Here is a 9,806-nt window from a genome sequence, read left to right on the forward strand (position 1 = left end):
ACAAGGCACAGGGGGAGGAAGGAACTCTCTCTACTGGTCAGCATTATATCCTGTTGATTAGGCTAATTGCTAAAAGAGTTATGGAGTTTTTATTCATCGCTCTCTTCTTCTCCTAGAACCCAGTCTCCAAGCTGTAGAAAAATAGGAGGGCAGTGTGTGGGTATGGTGGCCACAAGGGTGTGCCTCTTAGATCTGACGGCATAGTGACTGAGGTGGAACCCAGCAGTTGTGCTCTCACATCGTGGGCGCGTCTGAACAGGGGCTACGCTTTCCACAAGCAACCCAGTCCTTGGGAGACATAGGACACCTCTGACAGGTGACTCTGACTTGAGGTTTCCTAACAAACTTCTCAAACTTTTCTTAGAACTGAACTGCAGTCTGTGATGTTTCTACCCAGTCATCCTTTTTTCTTTGTCTTGCTGTTTAATGACTCTCTCAGTTTCCCCCTTCTCTCCACATAATTTCCTCACAGGTGTTTCCCCTGATAATACATTTTCCTTTTGCACATTTAGTCCCATCTTAGCATCTGCTTCTCACAGGACCCGGACTGACACAGTGAATTTGTGTTATGTGAAATGGGTTGACGATCTGTTCTTCCTGTTGCCGAACTGCATTTGTCTTCATGATCACTTCCCTCCTGAGCCTTCTCTCCCAGGTGGCTTCTAGGTCCCTTTATTAGTAGGTTTGATGTTGACCTCAACTTCCCTCACTCATGTTCGCCAGGCACGCTCAGTGGGAGATGTGATGGGAGGAGGCTCAAGCCAAGCCCCTTGCTATATACACTCTAGAGCAACTATTATGATTCTTCGCCAGTTCAACACAGAGCTAGAGAAACAAAAAGAATACAAGAAATTGCCCTTCCTTTGAAATTAAAATCCAGTTAGTGAGACAAAAATCACACTTGTGCCACAAGTGGTTAAGGATACCGATAATAAACATTAACTTTTCAAAGACAGGGAGAGAACTTCAAGAAATAGGGTTTCCTCTTTCTCTGGCCTTGTATTCATGTGTTTGGAATAGTGAAGGATAGCAGAAAGCTGTTTCTTTCTTTCTGAGCAGCTTCATGACCAGCTGGATGTAAAGATGTGAAGGTGAGAAAGACACCTTGATCACCATACTCATTACTGTGATGTACTAAGAGCTTACTACCTTTCACTAAGGTCTTGCTGAATTCTCCCATTGTGTCATGGACTTGTAGAATTCCCAGACTGACATGAAGTCTTCACTTTTCACTTTCCAAAGAATTATTCCTAAGAACATATGTGGTGGTGATGGAGGTAGATGAGATAAATGTCAATTAAATCTTCAATGCCAATGTCAATGTAAGAGTTGTTTTCTTGATATTTTCAACCCTTGGCTAAATTCTAGATTAATAGGCATAGAAATAATACCAATGATTATTTAGTATGTTCTCCTGATGATGGGCATAACAGCACCTTGAAAGAAAATTGATATGGAATAAATGCTATTAAGTCATAGGAATTACTCACAGAAAGGAAAGTATCAGCACAATTAAGTAAATCAGCACAATTGAAAGGGATGATTTTGCTTTGGCACTGAGGTTTGAAATTTTGTTATTCTTAGTCTCTTGAATGAGAGGCAGCAAGGTTGATATTTTTAAATTTTAATCTTAATTGTTTTTGTTTTATTTTTATTATATTTTTTCCATTATGACTTATCCCCCTTATACCACCCTCCCGCCCCGCCATCACCACACTCTTGCCCAGGTCCATGAGTCCTTTTTTCTTTTTGTTTGATTTCTCCACCCCTGATATTTTTTTAATGGATTGGTAGATCCTCAGGGTTACTCTCCCTTAGGCCTTTGAATAATTGTCATGTGACTTCGGGTGGCTTGCATAGTTTTCTGGAGAGGGTTCTGTCAAACTAATGACTAGCTAAATTACTGGTGTAATTCCACTCTCTGATTATATCACTGGCTAAACTGCTAAAACGCAGAAGCTTCTGAAGTCTTCATCTGGGAATTTGTCAATGTACTGGGCACGATAGTCACTGGTATAATGTTGGATGAACTTAAACAGAACAACTAAATAGACAAATTGAACTGACTCACAAATAAGCAATAACATTTTCCCTCCAAGTTACATTGAAATTGACCAATTCAACTAAACTGACAGATTGGTAAACTGTTTTGTGATATGTTAATATTTCCATATTATAATTAATGTTTTCAATATTATAGAGCTAATTTCTATTCTTACATGGACAAAATAAATGCTTGTCCCATAAACCCAACACCAACACAGGGTATAGTATAAATAATTTGATTCTATATGAATTAAAGGAAAGGGTTTTTCAAGTATCAAATTCCTTTACCAAAAATATTGATATCTTGGGAATTTGAGATTGTATCTATGCAACTTCCAACATGAATAAAAATGTAACATAAAGATCTTTTCCCTTTTGGGTGGTGAAATTAAAGGTAATTTAAATTTTCTTTATACTTTTACATTTTCAAATTTTTACAGTAATATATATTTTTAATTGGGCCAAAAATAATTTTGAGTGTAAAAAAGGGACAGGTGTCGTTTGATCACTAGGAAAACATTCTTAGCGTTTGAAACAATCTGGCAAGGGCTTGGAGGCAAAAGACAGAAATCTGACTACATTTGAGGAGTTTGCCAGATGGCAACAAGTAACTGCCAGTGTTCGATTTGGCTATGATTACTATGTACTATTTGTCACTTCAGCAAGCTATCTTTTTACAAGGCATGTGGCAACAGAATGTTGTTTTAAGATTACCCATCATTGCACTTATTATATTGAAATGAAGATATGGAATGGGAAGGCTTTCAGTAATGTCTCTGAGGTATGAAAATTTTGTTTGTGCCTTCTGGGAATGAATTATTTTGCTTGACCCAAATTGTGAATTCTGAGGGGAGATTTGCTCTATTAACTATAAAGAAGGGGTTTGCTGAGCAAACACAATTTTGGCGGTCATGTTTACAGTGCTTAATTGATGTGCTTTCAAGGCTAGTTAAACATTTCAGAGGCTCCCTTTACCTCCACACATCTGGAATACTGATTACAAACTCATCTCAACAGTCTAGTTTTAGTCAGTGCTTATATTTGAGAGTTACACAATTCTATTTCTTTCCAATATGTATTCTACATAACATGTTTTTCCCCGGTTTTGACCAGTTCTCCTTCTACCTCCAGTCTATTCAATTGACTGAGTTTTGCTGCATGAGTTTGCTGCTGTATTAATTTACTGACAGTGATATACACGCCATGGCTTCCACAGCTGTTTAGATGAAACTGTATATTAATGTGTAAACTTGCAACATACAGCTTAGCTGGAAAGGTGTGTGGAGCAGGTGACTGAGGAGATAACTTTCACTGCTTGGACCAAAGTCAGTTTCGAAGGAGCTAAAGATGCCCGTTGAATTTTGGTGTGTGTGTGTGCAAGGCAAGAACTCTTCACACTGTAAAAAGCTAAAGATATGGGTAGTGAAATGGAGTCCCATTTTATACCCTCGCATGCTGAGTTCCGGGGGTCGCCACATGCAGCTCTGGTTTGTTAACATTAGTCTCTCACTCTTGGTTTATGATGTTTTGAAAACATGCTAGAGATATTCATGAAGGTGTAAAAGATAAAATTAAAACCTGCATCAATTGTAGCAAAAGTCAACTGGAAAGAAAAGATTTTAAGTACCTGGGGTGTTAATACAAATTGGCAGCCAAAGGTACCGGGTCTTAGTCAACATATTCCACGTTCCCCTAAACACAAATAGCTCGAAACCTTTGGAGGTTGTTCCTTTGAGATGTTTCTTCAGTGACATCACAGTGATTGCCACCTCCCTGGGGCTACTTTAGGCCCTGCCCAGAGTCCAGGACTCCACACAGCCCAGGAGACCCACAGGAGCTGCAGCCTGAGTCAGAGAGAGAGAGAGAGAGAGAGAGGAAGAGAGGAAGAGAGAGAGAAAGAGAGAGGTAAAGAGAATCCTACCACAGCAGGTATGTTCTTGACCCAAATCAGGGAACAGTGTGTATGTGGGGGGTGTGCACAAGTTACAAATGAGAAAGGCAGAGAATGTTTATGTTTCTTAATGAAATAGGCAATGCTTATTGTACACAGTGTTTCTTATGATACAAAGGGACTATTATTGATTCCTATTTTACTTTTCTCACCTGATAATATGCATTTTCTCTCTCCCTCTTTAAGGACAATTTTTTTATATCATGGAAGAAAGTTTGTCTTTTCTCTGCTCAGACTCCATTCAAAGGAAGTCAATATCGAACAATTTATTCAGAGTATTTTTGGTTTTTCTTTCATCCATATGGCAATCACTTTGGATCAGATGGTGTGATCTTGACTCAAGGGAAAATTTAAAATAAAGCCAAAACTGTCTTTGTGGCTTCACAGCAGAAAAATGAAGTTTGCTGATATGAATTTCTGACTAACTCTGCTATAAACGTGTGTGAAAGTTAAGTCACATTCACACCTTACAATGAGCAGATGTTGATTGCATTGGATTCATTGGAAATTCTCACCTTAACTCTATGTTTTGTTCACTTAAACTATATAAAACAACAAATATTTAAGTGTACCATCAAAGTGCAAGAAAGAGTATGAGGTAAATCACAGGAAATACAGAAGCGTGATGGATAGCCTTTCAATTCAGAGACTGCTAAAAAATGTAAAGAGTGTATAAAATACACAGTTTGACAATAATTATAAGGCAACACCTGTGTAACTATCACCCAGATCAAGAACCAGATCATTGCCAGCACCCCATAACTTCATCCTGGTCACCCCAACTGGTCGCTCCACCATATGTAATCACAATCTTGATTATTGAGATAATATTGTCCAGGCTTCTCTGGACATTTTTATCATCTACACCTGCACTCCTAAACCATGATTAAGTTCCCTGTTTTTCACTTTGAATAGATGGAATCATATTCTATGTTTCTTTTGTAAATTTTTCTTTTGCCCAACAATTATATTTATGAGATTTACCCATTTTGTTGAGGATTGTTGTAGTTCATATATTTTCTTAATTCAGTAGCATTCAAGTATAGGAATATACCACAACTCATCATCCACTGTACTGCTGATAAACACTTGAGTTGTCTCCAGCTTGGCCATGTCGTGAAATGTTGCTGTGAATCCAGCGCCCTTGTGGAAGCATCCTGGTGCACACCTGCTTGAGTTTCCAGAGTGGAGGTGAAATTGCTGGATAATAGGGAATGAGTATTATCAACCTTGATAAAAAATGTTGAGTTGTTTTCTCAAAGTGGTTGATAATTTACACTAACTTTGTTTAGCCAGGGCAGTTAATTGTAGTAATAAGTCACTCTTGTAATCACTGCCTTGGGGTAATCACAATTCTAGCAACTGGTTCTTATCTGCCAATTCTAGCTCTGCCTCTGACATGCCAGGCGTCATTACACAATTTAACCTCTCTCTAGAGGCCTGTAATTTCTTAGCTGTAATCTAAGATAAAAATCACAATAATACTGGCCTGAGTGGTTGTGAAGGTCGCATGACCAAAGTGGTGGATGACGTTCAATAACACTTTCCCAGTGTGTTCCTGCTGGGACACTCTCCATGATGCCCTTTATGTAAGAGCTTAATCTAAAGCACATTTGGTGGCACTGTTATTTTGCCCTCCCTAAATTGTTCTGATCACTAGAAACAGTCTCATATGTTTTGCGTATCTCTGTATTTCTTTAGAACTTACCCAAATAAGGGGGTGTTTGGACCGAGATTTTATTTTATTAATAAATTCATAAGGAAAAGTCTGTCTATGATTCCCATGCCTAAACCTCCAGGCTCCCTGATTGGACTCATCACCTTCCTGTTCCCCTCTGCTCTTGTGTATATTTTTAAACCTTCTCTCTATTTCCTTTATCCATTTATTTTCTTCTCTTTACTTGCTATGTCAGGCAAGTGTTTGTATAAAGATTTTCATTGTCAGTCTACTATACCCTTCATGCAGGATGGGTAAGAATTAAGAGGAAAATGAAATGTACATCAATCACCACTGGCCCTATTTTAAACTGAGATTTAACAACGTACTGGTTGGCACCATCTGATTTCAACTTGTATGTTATATTAACAATGAAATAATATGAAAAATGATTATTCAGCTGGCTTATTATTTGATCAAATTATTAATTTGATTGAACAATAATACATTGATTATAATAATTACAATTAATAATTCAGTCAGGTTAGACAGTTAAAAATACTAGTCAGGCTGTAGCTTGCTAAGAACCCTTTCTGTCCCCTGAACTCTCACCCTTGGCAAATTGAAAACACCCTTTTCCCCTAAATTTTCCACTCTATAGACAACTTTGTCCTAAGCATCTAAAATATTATCCTTTATCTTTAATTTCATTTGCTTTTCATACACAAGGTGTCAATTATGCCACACACTGAAGGCAACATTTTGTTTGACTGCATTACATAGGCTCCCAGAGCATGGTCTCCTAAGTGTACTGTCTGTACAAACTTTAAAGATACCGTCCCTCCTCTTTGAAGTGTTTACAGTCTAAGCACATCCCAGACCTGACTAAAAATAGCTGGCACAAGCCCTTGATGAAATAGAAGTAGCCATGTGGTTAACACTTGCTCTTTGGACTGAGTGCCTGTTATGTGAGGGACTTTGGTTTGACTCCACTAGGCTCTGTGCCCAACACAGCGCTTACAAAAGACCAAGCAGATGTTGAAACTACTTTGTGCTTTCAGCAGGGTTAGATGGAGGCCTGCAGCAACCCCAAACACATGCTACTTCTATATGTAATTTGAAGCAACTGAGCAATAGTAAAACATAACTTTTTTTTTCTGTTTTGGTGACTTTGCTGGCTGGTACTCTAAGTTAGCAAAGCAAGCACACACATATGCACAAACACTGAAGTTGGAGAGAGAAAACAGTAATATTTTATATGTTATCAAAAGTACCAGTACACACCCTGGCTGGTGTGGCTCAGTGGATTGAGTGCCGGCCTGTGAACCAAAGGATCACTGGTTGGATTCCCAGTCAGGGCACATGCCTGGGTTGCAGGCCGGGTCCCCAGTGTGAGTGTGTGAGAGGTAACTACACATTAATGTTTCTCTCCCTCCCTTTCTCCTTCCCTTCCCCTTTCTAAAAAAATAAAATAAATAAAATCTTTAAAAAAGTAATTTGTATATGATTTACAAAAAAGATTTCTGCATATTTTTAAAAGAGTACCAATACAATCATTACAGGAAAAAAATCAGGACTATATTGGTCTTTTTGACATCAGGCAGAAAAAGCAGTCTGTCTGTATTAGTTAGGATTCTTCAGAGAAACAGAACAAATAGAATGTGTGATTATCCATCCATCCATCCATCCATCCATCCATAATTGACTTGTGTGATTGTGGAGGCTGGCAGGTCTAAAATATGCAGGGTGGGTGGGTGGGCTGGAGACCCAGGGAAGAGTGCAGCCGTAGTCCAAAGCTGCGGTCTGGGGGCTAGAACTCTGAGATCAAGGCGTTGAAGAGCTGATTTCTTCTGAAGCCTGTGTCCCTGGCTTGCAGATGTCTGTCTTCTCACTGTCTTCTCATGGTCTTCCCTCTGTACAGGTCTGTGTCCTGATCTTCTCATAAGGATAGGGAGCATATGGGGTTAGAGCCCATCTAAATGACCTCATTTTAACTTAATTACCTCTTGGAAGACCATCTCCAAATATGGTCACATTCTGAGATATTGGGGGTTAGGATTTCAACATACAGATTTTTGGGGCACATAATTCAGGCCATACACTGTCCTCTTCCACAGTGTTTCTATTTCCTTTGAGGAAGGAGTGCTCACTGATCGTCGTGTATTTTCTTTGTTACTTTCTGTCAGGAGGTGAGGACAAGCAGGAGGTCTTCGGTGTGCCCTCAGAAGTCTGCCTTTGGTTCTCACTGAGCCACTCTGAGGATGGAGCGATCCGGCCGGGAGCTGTGTCTCAACTTCACCATTGTCCTGATTACGGTTATCCTTATGTGGCTCATTGTGCGGTCCTATCAGTGAAACAGCATGCCACTCTCCTGGGACTGACTGCCATGCTCCAGAGCTGCCTGCTGTGTGCCCTGAGATCCCACTGCTGTAATGGGATGCCTCTCTCAGTACCCCGAGGCATTCCTGATCCGCACACACAGTATCTGAGGTGCCTCCAGTGTTAGGATCAATTGCGTGTTCTCTAAAGATGCTTCTCTTAAGGGCTGCCTAGTGTTTGCCAGTGAACATTAGATTTATTTCCCAATTCAGATAAGTCATGAGGTTAAACTGAAACTGGATTCATGATGACGTAGAATTGTAAAAAGCCTGAAAGCTGTCTCACCACACATCCCTTCAACCCACAATGTCTACAGCCACACTTTATTTTAGATCATCCCGCCAGAAGAAAGAAATGGTAGAGGAAGTCTTTGTCAGCCCCTGTCACAGCTATCATGTGAATAAAGTTAAGTCAACCAAAAAATGCCTTTTGGAATTTATTTTAGCTTTTATTTGTGATACTGCATTTGACCCTTGGCTGGGATTGAAGTGACAAATGTTACCGTATTTCTAGCATTTGAGCTAAGCCAAGATGCTCCAACTGCTTCGTATTTGAAACTGAGTCAATTAAGGGTGTCACATTTCAAACAATTCCATTGGCTCAGTGCTCCATCAACTTTCCTTCTGAACTAGTCTCAAGGGCAGAATGAATCCATTCTGCTAAGAGGCTGGGGGCAGAGCCTGAAGGGTCCACCAAAAACACAAACTTTCTTTGAAGTCTGTGTGTTTTCTTTAAATTTCACAAAAATGTATGTTCTATCTTATAATAGCTCCATGTTTGTTTTAATATACATATTTAGCATTATTCCACTGAGTAAAAGTAGAACATGAGTCATGTTCCAAGTTTGGTTATTCCAGTGTGGTCATTGTCATTATGCAAGTAGAGCTAGTCATTAATAAACTACAGTTACAACAAGAAGGGAAATAGAAAATACAAATGGGCACAAATGTTCGTAAGAGACATATGAAATAGACATTTCTTAAATGCGTTGCTGAAATACCCCACATAAACAGACCAAATTTATGCTTTGTGCCAATTCTGAGGTGACCGAGGGGTAAGGGAGTTTTGTAAACCTCACCTGTCGGTGCACACTCCTGAAGGCATTCCTTGCTGAGAAGAGGCCTATCACTATGGCACAGCCTACCTGGCACTGTGGTTCTCAGCCCTGGTGCACAATTTATGCACTCGGGGGTGATTTTTCAAAACATTTATGCTTGGTCCCATTCAGACTACTTAAATAAAAACTTAGGGGGAAGATATGCATTTTTCCAAAGTCCTCTAGAGTACTGTATTGTATAGCCAGAGCTGAGGATCACCAACACCTACCAGTACTTCTCAAACTTCGATGGGATTGTGAATCACAAGCAGCTCTCTTTTAAGTGCAGACGCTGATTCAATTCTGAATCTGATTCAGTCTGGACTGGGCCTGAGATTCTGCATTTTGAACAAGCTCCTAAGTGATGCCAGAGCTGTGGTCCGTTGCCTGCCCATGGGTTAGCACTTAGAATCACTTGGGACTTTTAGAAACCCAAGCTCAAGCCCTGTTCCCAAGAGTTTCTAATTTAGTTGGTGTGGGCGTAAATCTTTTTGGGGGGAGGACTTCAGGTGATTGTAATGTGTAGCCAGGATTAAGAACCCTGACAATATAGTTAAAGGAAACAGTGTCATTATTTTGAGAGGTTTCCAGCCTAAGTTGAGAAATAGCAGTATATGGTCTTCAATGGCTTGTTCCTAATTTCAGAGTCAGACTGCACACATGGTGTGAAATTGTTG

At 39.7% G+C, this 9,806-nt stretch overlaps 1 protein-coding gene across 2 annotated transcripts; it reads left to right on the plus strand.

Moving 5' to 3' along the window:
* Positions 1-2,735: 2,735 nt before the first annotated feature.
* SLN (sarcolipin) lies at positions 2,736-8,451 on the plus strand. 2 transcript variants are annotated; one of them, XM_036028611.1, is made up of 2 exons: positions 2,736-2,827; positions 7,841-8,451. In XM_036028611.1, the coding sequence occupies exon 2, from the start codon at positions 7,916-7,918 to the stop codon at positions 8,006-8,008; it is 93 nt and encodes a 30-aa protein (XP_035884504.1). In that variant the 5' UTR covers positions 2,736-2,827; positions 7,841-7,915; the 3' UTR covers positions 8,009-8,451. The 2 variants fall into 2 exon arrangements, with proteins under 2 accessions (XP_035884504.1, XP_028373478.1); XM_028517677.2 differs by lacking the exon at positions 2,736-2,827 and adding an exon at positions 3,867-3,975.
* The last annotated feature ends 1,355 nt before the right edge of the window (positions 8,452-9,806 follow it).

The sequence above is a fragment of the Phyllostomus discolor genome, chromosome 6 (assembly GCF_004126475.2).
Source record: "Phyllostomus discolor isolate MPI-MPIP mPhyDis1 chromosome 6, mPhyDis1.pri.v3, whole genome shotgun sequence".
NCBI classification, from domain to species: domain Eukaryota; kingdom Metazoa; phylum Chordata; class Mammalia; order Chiroptera; family Phyllostomidae; genus Phyllostomus; species Phyllostomus discolor.

What these genes read in the sequence shown, in the direction of transcription:
- SLN (XM_036028611.1), top strand. Translation starts at nt 7,916, where the DNA reads ATGGAGCGATCCGGCCGGGAGCTGTGTCTCAACTTCACCATTGTCCTG.